General features: G+C 34.0%; 1 protein-coding gene across 1 annotated transcript in view; it reads right to left on the minus strand.

The window, feature by feature from the left end:
• Positions 1-7,765: 7,765 nt before the first annotated feature.
• Positions 7,766-18,766, minus strand: part of NEGR1 (neuronal growth regulator 1) — an 834,359-nt gene continuing 823,358 nt past the window's right edge. Inside the window, exon 7 of the mRNA XM_069478075.1 lies at positions 7,766-7,890. Coding sequence (XP_069334176.1) covers positions 7,766-7,890 — 125 coding nt within the window. The remainder of the gene's footprint in view (positions 7,891-18,766) is intronic.

Below are 18,766 nucleotides of genomic sequence, written 5' to 3' on the forward strand. Positions count from 1 at the left end.
AAATAACAAGATGTTCCTTATGCTAAACTCTTAGCAAATGAAACTTAAACAGACACTGTTGCTTGCACTGTTGTCATTTCTTCTTCTTTCTTTTTTTTTTTTTTAATTTATCCAGAACACCACATGGCCAGCTTGCAAGCTTATTTTCCAGATCACTGACAGCAATGGAATTTTGTGTTTGTGTGTGAGTATGTGTTTTGTTTTGAAAAAGACATCAGCTTGAAGCAGTTTCAAATCTCTGGCAACAATTTCTTAAGGAGTATGTCAAAAATAGCTATTGACCACATTTTTGCCAGGTCACTTGTCAAGTGTGTGGTAGGGAGATGTCAACTTTTAGGGCAACCACAATCCACATTTATGAAACTACTTAGAAAACTGTATAAGAGTTCTGTGGATCTTATTGTGTTTTAGAACAATCAAGAAAACTTTGTTCTTTATTTTTAGCATGTTGAAGTCTTCAACGAATATTTTATAAGTCTTTTTTTCTAAAACATGGTCCCCAAATTTTCTCAGGAAATTCCATATGCTTGAATTCTTGCTTGTGTAATCACAATTCAGAACTGCAGGAGGTCCAAGTCTGCTGTGGATTAATGTAAAGTTAACTTTATTTGAATGTATAAAGGTCAAAATTAATGAAGAAACTAGCAAATTCAAAGTTCTACCAAGGAACGTTTCAATGCTTTTAGCAATCCAATTGAAATGAAGGAGGAAAACTACCCCCTTTAACATTTTAAAGCTTTGAAAGCCTAATGAACCATGCTACCTCCTGTAGTTTTTACCAAACCAAAATGTTTCTAGACCTGGGCTCATTAACATTAAGTGGAAGCGCAGCATTGAGTTCTTGATACAGCTTTTTGTAATGTTCTTACCATTACCATTGCATTTGGTTGATGAAATATTGCTATCTCAACTGTTACTTCATTTTTCTTATGGTTGATGTAAAATCCCTGTTATATCAAGAATTAAATGCCCCTTGGGACAAAAAGACTTTTTCTTTTAATTCTTTTAACAAGTGTCCAAAAACCATTATTTTTTCAGCAAGGTAGATTCTTAAAGCAAGATAGTTCTTGTTATAATTGTTTACTTCCCCTTCTACATGTCTCAGACTATTGGGTAATGTTTGGTCAGAGAAGGAAGAAAAGTAGTAATTAGAATATAGAGAATGTAGAATATAAGACATGTAGATAAGCTGGTATTTTTTGAGTGATTAAAATAAGGATTATGTTATGAAAACTCAAAATACTAGCAATTTATTTCAACTCCTTTTAAAATTTGTATATCTTATTATTTAAGAGAAAAATATTTTCTGCAGTGAAAAACCATTCATTATTTACAGTACATGCTTCCAGGTTACCTGATCTGATTCTATGGGTCCTCTGTATTTTTCATTGCATTTGAACTCTTTTCCAAGTTGTAGATAAGTGATACTAAGGCAAAATATTTGTTGTATGTAGATATGGAAATAAATTCTCTGTTTAAATATTTAATTGAATTATCCTCCTCACTCTGGAAAAAGCCAGTTTTGCCCCCATTAGCACATAATTTCAATATTTTTGATCTATAAATGTATGTGTTCTTTGGATTGTCTTTTTGTCAGGTTGTAACATCTGACCAGGTCTTTCATTAATAAATTAATGTATTCATTTTATAAGTTTATTAAAGTCATACTTTTCATGTTTTTCAAACTAAAGAGTGATGTCCACAGGACTTGCATTATATTTATATTTTGACAACAAAATACAAATGTATTGCTAAGGTTGCATACAATTTAATTTCTAGAATTAAAATCTCCCTCTTGTTCTACTGCCCCAGCACAAACAGATGTGCATATAACTAGTATTTTGATGTAAATTGGCTCAAACAACATCACTCAAGATTAAAAATCAGTATTCTATTGTGAATTAAAAAAAAAAATGCGTGTGTATTCTGATCTCCATTTCCCCAAGAATTTTGTTGATTGCAGACGTCTGAGAAATAGTCTTTGTAGATTATCCCAAAATTGACAGGTCTTTTGCAAAATGCTATGTAAAGAGAAGATACATGTGATTTTGACAAGCTCTTCCATTTGGTATGATGGATCTAATACCCATTTGGCTGTGTGTCCAAAGCAATTTCATTGTATGTTTCATACTCCCAAAGTTTTAGATGAGATGTATAATTTGATTTGCCTTTAAATTCCCTACCCTCTGGAGGCATTGGAAATTAAAGAAATGTTATGAATATATCTTATATATATTTATATGTATAAATATGGTTATTTTATATAAATATATAAATGTAAATATACATATCATTGTGAAGCTAGCAATGTGATCACATCCTTTTTTTCTTTTCTTCTTCCTAGGTAAGCTAAAGGGAATAGAAGCAAATTGGGAGTTTTTTGCATTGCACATTTGGCTTAAAACTGCCAATCAGTTGAATTATAATCTCCATCAAGTGACTTAAAATTTCTGATTTCATTTTCATCATCAATACATGACAATAATAATATTTTTTGCCTTAAGTATTTTAAAGTGTTGTGAAAGCCAAAGTAGAAATATATGACAAGGTGCTCTGCCATTCTAAAATGCAAGGTAGAGGTAGTTGTGGGAATAACTATAGTTGTCATATCTGTCTCTGAGATAGAGTATGTCTCTTAGACTGAAACCCTTGGGAGAGTTTGGTCCAGGCTTAAGATGATCACAGGTAAAACTTCTAGGGAGAAGAATGAAAACTGTGACTCCTTTCTTTCTCTCCAGGAAGACTATAAAGTACTTATTTAATTTGCTTGCCAACTTGTTCTGCTTACACTAGCAATATCAGTTCTTAAATATTTTAGTAAATTTGGAATTATTAGGAAAAATGTACATATAAATGTGAAGGCATATGCTTGTCAGGAAGTGCAGAGGGAATACATTGCCTGTGGTGTTTGGATCAAATTCTCCTATCTTGAATGAATTATTCTTGGGAAATTTGGTCTAAAAATTCTTACTTATATTTCTGCTTGACAAGTTAATGTGAATAATTATTTTCTGTATATCCGGTTTGGAAGTATCTATGTTTTAACCTATAATGTTGAGAGAGAAACTATCTCTGCTTCACGTGCTAGAATTCTGGATCTATTACTTGATGCTTCTGTTTCTACAATGTAATTGAGTTCAGGCTAGAAGTTGAAAAGGGAAGAAAGAATGAGGCAGAAGGAAAATCAGACATTTATTAGTGCATTTTCTTTTTCTTTTTTTTTTTTTTTTTGTGCAGGGAGGCTTTTGGCGTATATAGTTTTCCCAGAATAGCAATGAAACTCATATTTCAAAATGGATTATTAAACCGAGCATGGATCTTTGTTATAGTTTTTGCTTTCCTTTATCTACCACATTGTTCCCATTTATTTGGTTGACTATCCTAGATGGAAAGATTTGCGAATCAGGGCTTAAATAATTCATTTGGGGTGAGCTCCATTTGCACATTATAGTTCACCACTCACAAGCTATGGCTCTCAGTTAAATGACACATTTTGTTTAGAAAGCAAGGTATTTTTAAGGAAATTGTATCTGAATGCCTTGAGGTGCCCATTCTTCTATACCCAGCTGTCTTAAGAAATTATACGCTGCCTGGCTTTTACAGGCGTTTGAGTTTCCAGTTGCTCAGCCTGTAAGACCAACAGGCTTTTCTCATCAGTCTCTGTGGCTAACGCTGCAGCATTTTAGCAGGCAAAAGTTCTAAATAATTGATAATAAAATATCTCCAGAAAAATTATTTTGGGGCTATATGTAGTTCATCTTGTCAAGCCTTTTGGAAATCAGCAACAGAGAGAAAGACTATGGCATGGAGTCCTTTGAAACAGTAGCATCTAAAATTTTCACCCTGTACTGCCTTCAAGTACCAGAAAGATGAGTGTGATACAGTGGATACAGCCGGAAATGAAGAAGGGAACAGCAGAAATATGTTTAAGTTATTTCTTGCTTTTTGCTCTTAAGCTAATAGAGTTTTAAAATGAGTCAAATACATATTTTAATTGATAAACTGAGTTTATATTCACCTATTGGAAACAGTACAACATATTTTACATCAGATTATGAAATATGGATGTTTTACTAAAAGACAGGAAGAGCTCTTTCCAGTCTTTAAAGTAAATACATATTCAAAGAATCTTAAGGCATACCATTTATTCATATTCATATCTATTGAAATACTGTACATCCACATACTTCAATAAATAGTTAAAAACCTGACCTCTTTTTAAATCATTTCTGGATTTCAAAAAGCAATTTTTATTGAAAAGATTAAATAGGTAACTTTTGGCTGTGTCACAAAGCTAAGCACAATGGATAAATTAACAATTATTCAGTAAATTTGATCAATATAGATGATTGGCCTTGATAATTGAGTTTCTTGGAGTTTTCTGACTTCACACATAGGGGTATTTATATATATAATATATATCATATATATATATATCCCTGAATTATCTGGTAATTTGCTCAGTTCTCCAGTCTACTCTCTAGACATAGCTTAAATGTTATGATGAAGCATTAATTTTTCAGTTAAGTTATAAACCCCCAATACTGGCTTTAAGTTTAAAATTTCCTCTCTCAAATCTTTTAGTGTCTCAAAAAAATAAAAACCCACAATATATAACTCGGGCAGTATTTTTCATTATATAATTGCTAAATAATAGAAACGTAATGGTGTAACCAGACTTATGTTTTGAATGAAATCATTGTGAAACATAAACACTTGCAGTTAAATTAAGAATGCAAATGAATAAGTTAACTACCCTAATATTCTGATTCTTTCTTCCCTCATATCTGTCCTTTCTCCCTTCCTTCCTTCCTCCCTCTCCCCCCTCCTTCCTTCCTTTCTTCCTGCCTTCCTTTCTTCTTTCCTCTTTTCCTTCGTCCTTCCTCCCTTTTTCCCCTTTCTCTTCACTTCCTTCCTTTTTCTCCCTTTTTCTTTTCTCTCCACTCTCCTTTTTCAACTGCTCGTTATTTTTCTTTCTTCCATCTTAGAAAAAAAAATTAGGGGCAACAAAAGGAGTCCCACAAATGGAGCTTGTGGAAAATATAATGCTGAAATGAATAGCTAAAAAAAATTGTTATAGATCAAAAGATAAATCAATTTTATAAAACTGCTATTCTGAAATTGTAACAATCTTGTACAGTCAGGACTGATAAAATGGTGTAATCAGACATTTTATATGTCCATAAATGTAAAATCATCTACTTGAACATTATATGCAATACATTCACACAAAAAAGCAAATACTGTAGCCTTATTTGACAATATTGAACTCATAAATACTCATGATTTCACTCTGTCCAGGGGCCTAAGGACTAGGAATGCTGCTGCGATACAGAAAAACATAGCGAATACCTCCTCTATTTAAAAATGTCACTCAAGAAAGTCTCTTCTAACATAAAGGCAAATACATATAGCTACTGAGCTATGACTGTACTTCTGTCACATTCTATGGGAAAAACACCAGACTCCACAAATTCGGAATCATGACAACACTTTGAACTAATTATTTGGTTCATCCATAGTTTATACCTCAATTTACCTCACATTTACCCTACAAACCTTACAAAGAGGAGGTATTTTTAACTCTAGGAAAGCGGTCACTGTATAATATGCATTCTTGATCTGTTTCTTTCTCCCAAACAATGTTACTGATGGTTAACACTTTTGTGGTAGCACCACTATTTCTAGTAAGTAGATTATTATGGAGTGTGCCACTTTAAAGCTGCAATACAAAATAATGCTTTGTGGTTTACTTATCAATTCCACAAATAATTTTTTAAAAAAGCAAATAAATAATAAAGTTAAATGCCATATTTGTTTTAAAAACTATAATATCAGTCAAATAATGTCATAAATCTGTTACAGTTAGTGGACTTGATAGCATTATGCTATTTTATTGCCATTTTGTGGAAATACTGTATATTTACGCCCCCTCATTTCAGACTCATTTTTCTAATTAAAATAGATTTATATAGAGTATACTTTGGAACTAAATTTTACTTGAAAAAAACCACAATTTTCATGCTCTCTTTTGTAGAGCAACATATTAGATATCTTAAATATGTACAACCACTTTAAAATTTCTTGCATTTAATTTTATTTCTAGGATCATTGTTGTTGTTATGACGTGGAAAAGGGGACTGTTTGTAGAAATCTAGGTGTACTGACATTGGTAACTTCATCAAACCTGTAAAATGGCTTTCACGGCTATGGTCTTTCTTTAGTAAAGAGTAAAACCATCAAACTATTCCTGTAATGTAATACTTAGAGTAACAGCATTTTCCTTCAAAATTGTAAACTTTTATTCTTTATAATAGAGATAATTTAATATTCACAATAATTTAATAATTAATATATCTTAAAATAGTCTCATTACTGGTGTCTTGTTTTTATTTGATTGTATGTTACATATATCATGTAAGAAAAAATAAAGCATGGTAATTTTTTTGGCTTCATTTATTTGAACTGAAATGGCTATAGAGAAAGATTTCATTGAAGAATTAGTTATTTCAGGGATCGGTCTGCTACATACTAATATGTGATATTTGTGATAGTATATTTTGGAGCTTTTTTTTAATATAACATGTATTCCAGACTATCAACTGGGTGATGTTTTAAGATGGAAAACATGTACAATGCTCCTGTCCACAGGATCACTGTCTTTGTCATACTAAGTTACCTACCACAAAACCAAATTAATTATGAGCACTTACCAACATGTGTAACATTAGGTGATAGGACTCTGTGTCCTTTCTGACACATCATTTTAAAAATTTTAGCTTGGAAGAGTGAAAGGAAAAGATGCTGTATTGCTAGGCAATCCCTTGAGTGCACTGTGCTGTCATTTTGAAAGGAATTATTTCCCACAAAGGATCTAACGTTTAGCTACAACTAAAGAAACCATATGGTATATTTATTGTACTATGTTGTTAAATTGTTTCTCATCAGAAAAACTGAGTTATTGTGGGACAAAATTCTCAAACCCCACCGGTAACGAAGGAAGAGATGTTTACAGTTCAATAGCTCCTTCATTCTTTATAGATGTGTAGTTTAACTTTTTCATTATGGTTTATTTTTGCTTTCAAATTGTAGGATTTAGCAAAACATTTTATATTAGTTGGAGACAAAGAGAAAAGTATTATTTTATGAAGGCACACCCATGCTGAACTTACAGGGAAAGAGAAGCAGAGCTGCACAGCCAGTTATATTACAAGGCTCATTCCTGAAACCTGAATATCATGCGAGCAGAAAAATCTAGATATGTGTTATATTTTGAAGAAATGATCAGAAGGCAATATTATCTGCTTTTTTATCAAAAAAGAAAAAAATGCATCTTTGTAAATGTGGATTGACTCTTATTGAAACAGGGAACAGAACGCTTGTATTGCAGCCTTAAAGAATCACATATTCACTGCAATATTCGTTTTTGTAAACTACAGCCTGCAACCTAGCAGACCATGACTGAATGCTTTTGAAAAGTTGTAGATTACAAACATGAAATCACAATTAATATCCTCTAAAAGTAATTTCAGAGCTTTCACGTCTTAAAAAAAGGACAATGTGTACTGCTTCACAAGGTAATGTAGCTAATCAAAAAAGAGTAGAATTAAAGTATTTACATAATGAGCAATTCTACAGAAGGCGATCATCCCCATGTAAGCACTGCTGATTATATCCCACGCTGCTTTTAACAAACTGTACCAGATTGGATCCAGCCATCAGCACTTTCAGAGAATCCTTAAAAGCCTTTTATGGGTCTTTAAATTTATTGTAGAATGGCATTCTTCAGGTAGAATATGCTGGTGAAAGAGGACAGTGTCAACACAAGGTACCAGCAGGAGAAAAGAACATCAGCGCTCCCGGTAATTCCATACTGGGCTGTACTTGGAGCTGGAAAGAAATGGAAAAGATTAAATCAAAATCTAATTTGTGTCTTTCAGGATCTTGACAATAATAAAAAAGCAGATGGGTAGATTGGGGAGAGCACTAGCATTACTGTTAGCTTTGGGTGCACATCTGATTCCGTTCTATGACAATGTATAGCTAATTTGACTAACTTCTCCGAGCTTAAGTTTTCTCAAGGGCAAAATAAAAATAATAGAAATAATATAATCCACCTCATAGGACTGTGGTAAGAATGGCAGATGATGTATACATAACATATTACACTGGGCTAGACATATGCTAAGTACTTGATAAAAAGCCACTAACATCATTACTCATGTTATATGTATGGTAAATATTTTTATTAGTGGAAAATATTCATTCAGGCACATATTTGTAGATCCTTTTTATTGGTTAGATACTGTACTAGGGAGAAAATATTCTCCCTTCCAAGATATATATATATATATATATATATATATGCACATACATATTTTTTTAGTGGGGAAAGATTCAAACAATTATAATACAATCCTAGGAATATTAGAGTTGCATGTGCATTTATAGCTGCCTGGCAAGAGAGGGATGACTTAACAGAGAGTTTTACCAAAGGGGACTGTCATTTGGGTAGAGGAAACAACATATTCAAAGGCATGAGAAAGGAGACAGCAGGGTGTATATTCAGATCTAAAAGTAGATTAGTCTTGCAGGACCATAAAGTTTGAGGCCTGAAGTGGAGAGAATTAAAACTGGAGCTCTAGACAGGTAGAATGATCTCTCTTGTAATAAAAAATGGTTTAGGTTTTTATACTGAAGGGGATTTTGAAGTATTTGAAGCAGCTGAATGTATGACTATATTTATACATTAGAAAAATCACAGTTTTATACATGGAGAAGCTCATCTGGTATTTGGCTAACAGTCATGTTGAATTTTCACTGAACACCTAAAGATTCATTAAGTTTCAGATCTTGTTGGAGGCTACTGAATGGATTCTACTTCATTTCAGAAAGGGATAGTTTCCTACTTATATGTGAATTATATTGTGTTCCAGAAATTGCATTGTCACATACATGTTCAGACTTGCTTGAAACGGATTCACATTTATCATAATAATAATAGTAATAACAAAAAAAATCCACCTACATATTTTTAACTACCTTTTCTTAGTGAAACCTGGATTTCAAACACTATTTCCTAGTAAAAATTGAATAATGTAGTAAAGAAATAAACTATTTCATCCTTAAATCCATAACTCAAATCCAGGAGCAGTTTTAGTCACACTGAGTTTGAATTACCAGCAGGTAGTTTTTAATGAAACTTTCACAAATGACTATATTGCCATGTAACAAGAAGAATAAATTGTGTTGTTTACACCTCTAAGAAATTAAAGGGGATGAAAGATGCATTGGGCCCTGCCAGTGGGAAGCTTCTTTGACAATGCAATTATTGAATCCAGGTGAGTGGGATTCTAGTGCTGAGATTACTACTTTTAATAAACAGCAAAATCAACTATTTAATGCACCTATATAATCACAAATAAGTTTTTTAAAAAACAAAAAGGTGAAGAAAATAAATCTGTTGTTGAACATATAGCTTTTCAATTTCCAATATAAAAAAGTCTAATTTAAAGCCATGGAATTACTTATTTTCTCTTATTCAACACCCAGAAGAATATTTCAAATACAAATAAATAAGTATCTAATTTGTGTATGACCTTCTCAATAACAGATATGTCAGAGTTATTTTTTTAAGAATCTTAAGGGTCATAAAACTAGTATAATGGTAAAAGATCAATAATAAGGAAGGCATATAAAATGATTTCATAAATAAGAAATAAATTTTAAAAGCTAAGCATACAAAGCAAAAGCAAGTTATTTTTGTTATCATGACAAGTTAAGTAGTCCATTAAGTGAATAGAATGTTAAATCCCTTCAAAGATTCTCATCCATCCTTTAAAATGCATTTTTGGGCACTCTTTCTTGAATCCCCTCTCCTCCAACAAGCTGAGCTGATTACCCCTTTTGTGTCATTAGACCATGCAACGTGTATTCCTCTATTATACAACTCTCACACTGCATTGCAAATATTTGATTGTAAACTTTCCAAGGTCATTGTCTTATTGATCTTTGTATTTTCAGATGCAAAGTCTGGCAAAGTCTGGTATAAGTAGATGCTCAAGAAATGTCTAAGTGAATGATTCAATTAAATAAATGAATAGTTCATAATTAAAATGAGTATTTCTGTCTTACAAGATGGAATGTTTTATGAAGCAAAACACATGCCTATAAGCTAAGAAATGTACTAATAAATATACTTTCTTTCATTGATTCACAAATTTTATTGAACTAGTTATCAAGCATTACACTAAGTGCTGGGAATGCAATGGTTAATAAGATAGATATGATCCTTTTGTTGTCCTTTTGTTACTTAATTTTATATACTCTCATATACACTCCTATTTGTCATCTACCTCCAATGACATGTGTTTTCCCAACCACTTAGCCTCCTATTATCTTAAACATGACAAAGATTTATGAATAATACATTTTAAAAATAAATATTCCTTTACAATTAAAATAGCATACATTTTTTTACTGCTGCCACAAACTGGTGTACTTTTCTGTTGTTTGTGAATATAATATTTCTATTAGTCCTAAAATAAACTAGAAGCTCAGTGCTGCATGGCCAGCCTGCAATTATTATAGGCAATGGACTATGGAATAATTATTATATAAACATTAAGTAGGCCAAAAAACAAAGGGCAAAATTAATCAAGGGAATATGAGGTCAGATATCTAATATCAAGTGATTTATCATCATTCATACTCCTGCACTCTATACGGAATATATTTTATGTGCTAAGGGTTGAATTAAGCATAACATAGGCAAAGATGAATAAAACCTAATCCTCTCTTTCAGGATGAGTTCATTCCAGTTGGGGATACAAATAAATGGGCAAATATAGAACAGTAGGATATATGCAACTATAAGGATAATGCAAAAACATGGTAGGACTCCCTAAGAAGTCATAGCAGATAAGTAGTTCAGGCAACAGTTACTAATGTAATTATTTTTTACAAAATGCAATGATAGACACATTTCAGTACATACACATTTCATTTTTTAAAATGGCTATATAGCATTCCATTGTTTAGGTATATAATCATTAGGTATATAATCAATATGGCTAGCTATTTAGCCATAAAAAAAATGATGATCTAGTATTTTTTGTAACAACCTGGATGGAACTGGAGACCATTATTCTATGTGAAGTATCACAAGGATGGAAAAACAAACACCACATGTACTCAACGCTAAATTGGAACTAATTGATCAACACTTATGCACACATATGGAAGTAAAACTCAAGGGAAATCAAGTAGGTGTGAGAGGGGAGAGGAGAAGATGGGTCAATTCACACCTAACAGGTACAATGTGCACTGTCTGGGTGAAGGGCACACTTACAGCTTTGACTCAAACTGTACAAAAGCAAATTATGTAACTGAAATGTGTATAACCCCATAATATTCTGGGAAAAAGAGAATTGAAGAAAAGCAATAGAACAGGCTGATTGTCATTCTCCCCAGTTTCTTAGTAAATCTAAATGCTTTATAGTTTTCTAATATATGTCCTGGGGAGCCAGATGACATTGGTTGAAATTCCAACTCCATTCCTCTCTAACTTAACTAATGTAGTTAATTTTCTTAACTTTGCTTAGTTCTGTAACTTCATCTGCAAATGGGGAAAGGTAGTATCTCAAAAGTTATTGTGAAGATTAAATGTGTTAATATGTGTAAACCACCCAGGACAGCATCTAACAAAGCATAAGCACTCCCTCAAGTATTCATGTTATCTAAACACTCTTCCTTCACTCATTCCTTTAACAAATTCAGGGTGTGCTATGTGCCAGTCTGAGGCAATAAGGAAAACAGAAATAGCTGCTGTGCCTGCAGAGCTTCTGTTTAGCTTGAGATGCTTTCCATGGAACAAGCATATTTTACTTCATTCTTTATATTCAGTTAAATCAGTGTTTCTCTGGTTTTACAACAATGTCTTCCGTTTTATCTTACATTTTACCTTTTCTTGGCTTCTTTGGGATGATTTTTATCTAATGCCATTTACTGCTAGATAATTGGCCAGTCTCCTCTGGTTTGCAATCTCCTCAAAGTCAGAGAATATGACCTCTCTCCTTTCCTTCTCTTTTCTTCTCTTTTGCCAAAGAGAACAGCACGGTGCATGGCATTTAGAGAGTGGTTTCATGGCTGATGTAATGTCGAGTTTGTTTTTAGAGGTCTCTCATGCATTGGAGTGAAAGTGCCCAGGCTAGGTGTGATGTCCAGGCCTTTGGGATTTCTCCCAGTTGTCAACAAGAAGATCCAATCTAAGTTTTAACTCATATCTTACATCTCATCTAATTATGATTATCATACCCAATTACTTACAGCTGCTGCGTATTATTTTCAGTCTTGGCAGTTTGCCCTTGTATTGCTCCAGTTTTTATTTTTAGTCAAGAGCAAATGTAACTGTGAAATATTTAGTTTTGGTACAATACCAATTACTTGCCTAGAAATTTCCTTAAATTACTCAAGCTTTAACTACACTAGCTTAAGTCATATTTCTAAGATTTCTGTTGCAATCTTAGGTAGAGTTACTTAAGCTACATTAATTCTGCTTCACAAGACAAAACTGGCCTCAACTTACATTTTCCTGAGGAAGCTTATATAGCTTGATGGGAAGTGAGTGATTTACACCCAAATAAACTTGCATGCAAAAGAGGGTGATTAATGTGTACCCAAAATAGAGAGCACATTAGTTTACTGAGAAATTATGCACCATTGATTAGATCCAATTGACAGTGTGATCCTATTTCATTACATACTGTGGGAGGAGTTTGCTCAAAAGATAGTTTAATCCTCTCGTAAGCAATATCCACCCGTTTACACCATCAGCAGCTGCAGGGGATATCCGGAGGCCCAGATTACACCTCACTTTTTGGTACCACTTAATTTTACCTAAACACTGGGTAGAAATTGGGAGAGAAAAAGAGCAGCAGATGGGATGTGCTTTGCAACTGGATGTGTAACTTTTGATTGTGGTATATGGAAGAACCAGGCAGGTCTCAGCACAGGTGATATAATCCCATTCCTTTCTGTTATTCCTTGTGTAATCAAATGGCCCAGGTCCTAAGATGAGAGGCTTCACTATAGACAGAACATGGACAAATCTTATCTTCTCATATACCACCTCACACCTGTGGCTCAGTGATTTCCAGGGAGAGGCCTTTGCTGAGTGAATACTGCATGCTCCCGTACCTCAGATCCTCTGGAATCTTCTTCTTCCCCTAGACTTTGGGGTCGAGGAATGCCTGAGTCGCACAGTTGTCATATGGGGGGTTAACAATGTCTATACAATGTTTTTAGTTTTTTTGTTTGTTTGTTTAGTCAGCACACCTTCATCGTGCCATACACTGCTAGGAATGTAGCGAGATAAACATACCATGGTCCACTTTTCAAGCAGCTTTCAGTCTAATAAAGCTTAATTTATGAGCCCCTACCATAGCTCCTGTTGTATCTAGGGAGAAATGTAAAAATTGGATAACAGCTTCAAATTCCTCCCAGTCAGCCTCCTTCTTTTTCCTCTTTAGAAGGTATTGGGCTAACAAGTGCACATCGATATTCTTTTCTTGAATTAGAGGCCTAAGCTTATAGAAAAATTTGTATTTAGATACTTATTCTAACGTTTTAGATTTTTACTTTTACATTTGATCAAAAACTGAATGCCTATCTTCAGGAAGTTCCAACATCTTTGAAAGACTGAGCGTAAAGATTTCACAAGCGTAAAAATATAAAATAATTATTTTCATGGAATCTCTCTCTATTTTGTGTTATAAACAATGAGGAGTATGGGTAGAGAAATCACACCATTCCTTTCTCTTTATGTCTGATGGAATTTCCCTGCCAGCTTGTTCTTAGCTGCTACAAGCTATTTCTCTGGCAGATCACCGTCCTTGAATCCTATTCTGTTCGTTGAATAGCCATTTTGCTGAAGTTCACGATATACCATCCTATCTACTCAGCATCAATTACATTAGGAATTTTAAACATATGTTTGTCTCAGTTATTACCCATATTCAGAAATCTGCCTATTTGTATATGCTTTTATCTTTTATCTGCAAATAGTCAGATGAAACTCTCCAAGACTATTATCTCTAATTTGAGGTAAGGAGAATAAGGAAACAATCATCCAAATAGAAACAAATTCCACTGCCTTTTTCTAGCCTTCCTAGTTGTTAAAATGAAGTCTCAAATCTTGAATTGTTCATCAGTTTCTTCTATGTGTGTTGGATTTTTGTTTACTTTATTTCTAGAAAATCAGAAGCAATTTACATGAATATATAGTAGCTCTGTTTTGAAGTGTGTTGTCCATATGGGTAATTTTGTATGACCCTAAATAGTTCTTTGAACTTGGCATGGTTATTTCTACCAGGTTGGTTTGCAAATGGGTTTCTATATAAGTGTGGTTACATATTCCAGAGTGTGTATATATATGCGTGTGGGTGTGTGTAGTCAAAGCTGACTTTGTTGTGTGAAATATATATACACAATAAAAATTGCCTTTACTACACAGATTTTAGTTTGGGCCTTAAAGGCATAATTTAGCTGAAGAAAAGAAGGTTTTATAGAAATAAAAATAGAAACCCAGCTGTGTTCTTAAGGTCACTAATAATCACTGCCATCAGCTGTATCTTTACTGTGACAATGTTAGTGTGGGGGGGGAAATGGAAGAAATTGCAAATTGGCAAACACTTTTGCAAGTTGAATAAGTTTTTAAGATTCCAAATATGTGGCTATGTGGGTGTGAAATTATTTAAGTTTTTATATAGGGTGTCTAAACTTGGAGCTTTAATGATAACATTGTCTTGTTTATTAAATTTTATTCTTTACATCTTTTGTGTTAAGAAGGTTACTCTAAACCAGCTTATTTTCTGTTATCCTGCCACATTGTTCTTTCACCATTAAGAATCAAGCATTTCATAAGGTTTGATTATTTTTTCTATTTTTTGGAATGTTCCATTTACCTTTAATATTGTTTTAGCTTTTCAAATGCAATGAAGGTCAGCGGGTAATTGGCCCTGTTGTTTTGATTTATTGATTTGTTATGCTCTGATTTTCAGTTATTCTCAATGCTTCTCTAATCATTGGCATTATATTTAGGCCATTTAAAAACCCTTAATGACACCCAAATGACTTTCTATGGAATGCAAGACCTTCTGTAAACCTTCCTCGAGCTACTTTTCCAGCCCTATGGCTGCCTCCTCTCTGCCACATTCTGCACATGTATCACACCAGGGAGGAAGACTCTGTTCTCAGGACATGCCCAGGCCTTTGCTGTATTTGTATATTTGCTCAGTCTGCCTTCATCTGGGATGGACTTCTATGTCTGTATGTGTTGAAATAGTAGTCATCTTCCAATGCCCATCTCGAATGAAAACTGCTCACAAATTTAGAACCAGTTAGAACTCTAAGGGGCATTGAGGAAATGAGGCCAGTGGGAATTGAGTGATGTGCTTAAATTAGATACAAAAATGAGACTAGAATTCAGGTATGCTGATTCTTCCTGCTTGCATTTCTATGTAGCTTCCCTGAATTATTACCTAACTCCAGTTGGAACTAATCAGCCTCTTTTCTCCCACAGCCACTTGCTTTTTACCTATACTTTATCACTTGTGTGCATCTCCTTCAGTGTCTAGGTTTCTGGAAAGCAAGGATCATATATACTTTACTTTTCTATCACTCATAGCATTTGATCAAGTAGTCAGCACTGTAAAATATTTATTACAGAGAACTAAAGTATAGAAACATTGTTTTAAATTCTGCATTTTGATGAGGTTTTACTTTAGAACTCAAGAAAAAAAGGAACATTTTAGAGAAGACAATATCAATCAAGAGTTCAGGACTTGGATTTGAACCAGAAGCTTTTCAAAAGAAGATAGACAAATGGCCAATAAACATATGAAAAAATGCTCGATGTCACTAATCATCAGGGAAAAGCAAATCAAAACCACAATGAGATAGCATCTCACCCCTGTTTTTATTAAAAAGTCCCAAAACAAAAGATGCTGGCATGAATGCAGAGAGAAAGAAACACATGCACACTGCTGGTGGAACTGCAAATTAGTACAACCTCTATGGAAAACGGTATGGAGATTCCTCAAAGAACTAAAAGTATACCTACCATTTGATCCAGCAATCCAACTACTGGGGATCTACCCAAAGGAAAAGAAGTCTTTCTATCAAAAAGACACCTGCGCTCAAATGTTTATTGCAACACAATTCACAATTGCAAAGATGTGGAATTAACCCAAGGGTCCATCAATTCATGAGTAGATTAATAAAATGTGGTATATGTATATCATGCAGCACTACTCAGCCATAAAAAAGGATGGACTTAATGCCTTCTGCAGCAATTTAGATGGAACTGGAGACCATTCTCCTAAGTGAAGTATCTCATGAATGGAAAAAAAAACAAAACACTACATGTACTCATTATTAAATTGGAACTAACTGATGAGCACACATGTGCACAGAGGGAAGTAAAACTCAGTGGAAATCAAGCAGGGGGAGGGGAGAGAAGGAGAGGGGTAAAAATTCTACCTAAAAGGTACAATGAGCACTATTTTGGGTGATAGGTACACCTATAGCAGAGACTCAAGCATTACAAAAGCAGTCCGTGTAACCAAAAACATTTGTACCCCCTTAATATTTTAAAATAAAAAATAAAATAAAATGCAAAAAAAAAAAAAAAAAAAGAGTCCGGGACTTGGAAACACTGACTTCCATTGTAGAATAACACTGGTTCCATCTTATTGAAAAGGAGAATCTTCTTTTCTTGGATATATCTAAAGACAGTATACCACGAATATACAGAGTTTTATACACACACACACGTGTATACATCAGAACTGTTAAGGAATCACTCATGTCTGTGACTTCTATTTGAATGTGTTAATTATGGATGGAGACTATATTTCTTAATAATCATGCATACCAGGTACTAGCTTAGCACCCTGGTGACTCAGTTATCTCAGCTGAACAAAGGGGATACAATTATCTTCCTTCTAGTGTTATGATAAGTAAATAAGACAACTAAGTAAAATACTTAACAGAGTGTTCATTTGTTTCATTAAATGGTAGCTTTTAAAATGTGTTAGTATTTACACAAGAAGTATCAATGTAAGCCCCTAGCTTGACCCAAGAAAAAATATCCCATTGTTGAGATGAGGTCCTGTGTACCTCAAAGTCCTATAAATTTGAAACAAAAACAACCACACCAACAATCAACAATCTGCTCCTTCTAAAGCATAGACCTAAAAGTGAAGATCAGAAAATTCATTCACTAAACGGATAATGCTTGCATGTCTACCTGTACTTCCTGAGGACCTGCTATTCCTGATGTACTGTTCTGGGTGCCAGTGTACAGTTTTCATATATAGTTTCTCTAAGTAGATCACAATTCTCTTTAAAAAACTCCATATCCTTTAACTTCCTGGGTTTGTAATCCATGTTTCTTCTACTTGGAATCACCTTTCTCCATGTCCTCCTCATTTTCCAGCCTTTATCTGACATATTTTTATATCTCCCTAAGAACCTACTTCAGGGTCACCTCTATGGCCCCTTGTGGTCAACTTACTTGACCCCTCCCATACTTGCTCCAGTCCTTGAGGCCCCATTGCAGTTCAAATTCATCTCTCATGGCCTTGCTCACAGACTTGCTTCCTCACCTCCACTGTGAGTTCCTAAAGGGCAGGGATCATAATTTTTCATCTTTCTTTTCTTTCTTCTTCTTCCTCAGTGTCTAGCACAGTGACTGAACATCATAAGGACTTAGTAAATAACTGCTTTTTTTTTTTTTATCTCCGCATGAGATAAATTTACAAAATATACTTGTTCCACACACCTTTTGTGTCATGCATTACATCCTCTTATTACCTTTCTACTTTAGCCGTGCTATGACAACTGGTTGTGTCATAGCATACTCCACATGGCTCTTCAGAGGGTCCTCAGTAGGATGGAGCCCCGTTACCACAGCAGGGGTTGGCTCAATAACAGCTCAGACCAGCTCTCCTACCTTTCCTATTTTACTTGTTCCGGTCACTCACCAGTGTTCCTTGAAAATTTTTCCCAAAATAATCACTCACAAGCAAACTGCTCATTTCAGGGGAACCCAGACAAAGACAACACTCACGTATAAAGAAGAGAAAAATGATGGATTGTAAATACTGTTCATAGTGCAACCCCCATCCCCTCCACAGTGCTTGGTGCTTTGAACATAGTAGGTGTACAATAAATTACTTAGGGATAAATAAATCTGTTGAAAGTAAATAATTATCCAGTCTCTGCCACCATTTTAATAGGCTCATGATAATTCTCTTAGTTGCATCATTTTTATGAGGTCTGCATTAATTATATTGTTAGCAGGCACACACTCCTAATAATGAAAAAGTGGTCTTAAAATCTTAATTAAATCTTGTATATTTTTTCCTCATAGATTTTATCCCGAGAATATCACCCACTGTTTTACACTATCATCATTTTAGTTTCCGCTATACCAGCAACATTGCCTAATGAAAGTTCTGTCTCCTCTTGTATTTCTTAAATATTTAAAAGCACTCATGGTTCCTATTTTTTATTATGATTTCAACTATAAAATACTCCGCTCCCCTACAACCTTGAAATGTTCTTTCCTCAAGGCTCTATTTCTGCCTAGGTGATCCAACTTGTAAAATGGGAAAATGAGAAATATAACTGCTATGGAAGGAACTTGGGGACATGCACACAACAATCATATGTTAGGGAATTTTAGTCCAAAGAAAGGTCCAGC

This window comes from Eulemur rufifrons, chromosome 8 (genome assembly GCF_041146395.1).
Source record: "Eulemur rufifrons isolate Redbay chromosome 8, OSU_ERuf_1, whole genome shotgun sequence".
NCBI classification, from domain to species: domain Eukaryota; kingdom Metazoa; phylum Chordata; class Mammalia; order Primates; family Lemuridae; genus Eulemur; species Eulemur rufifrons.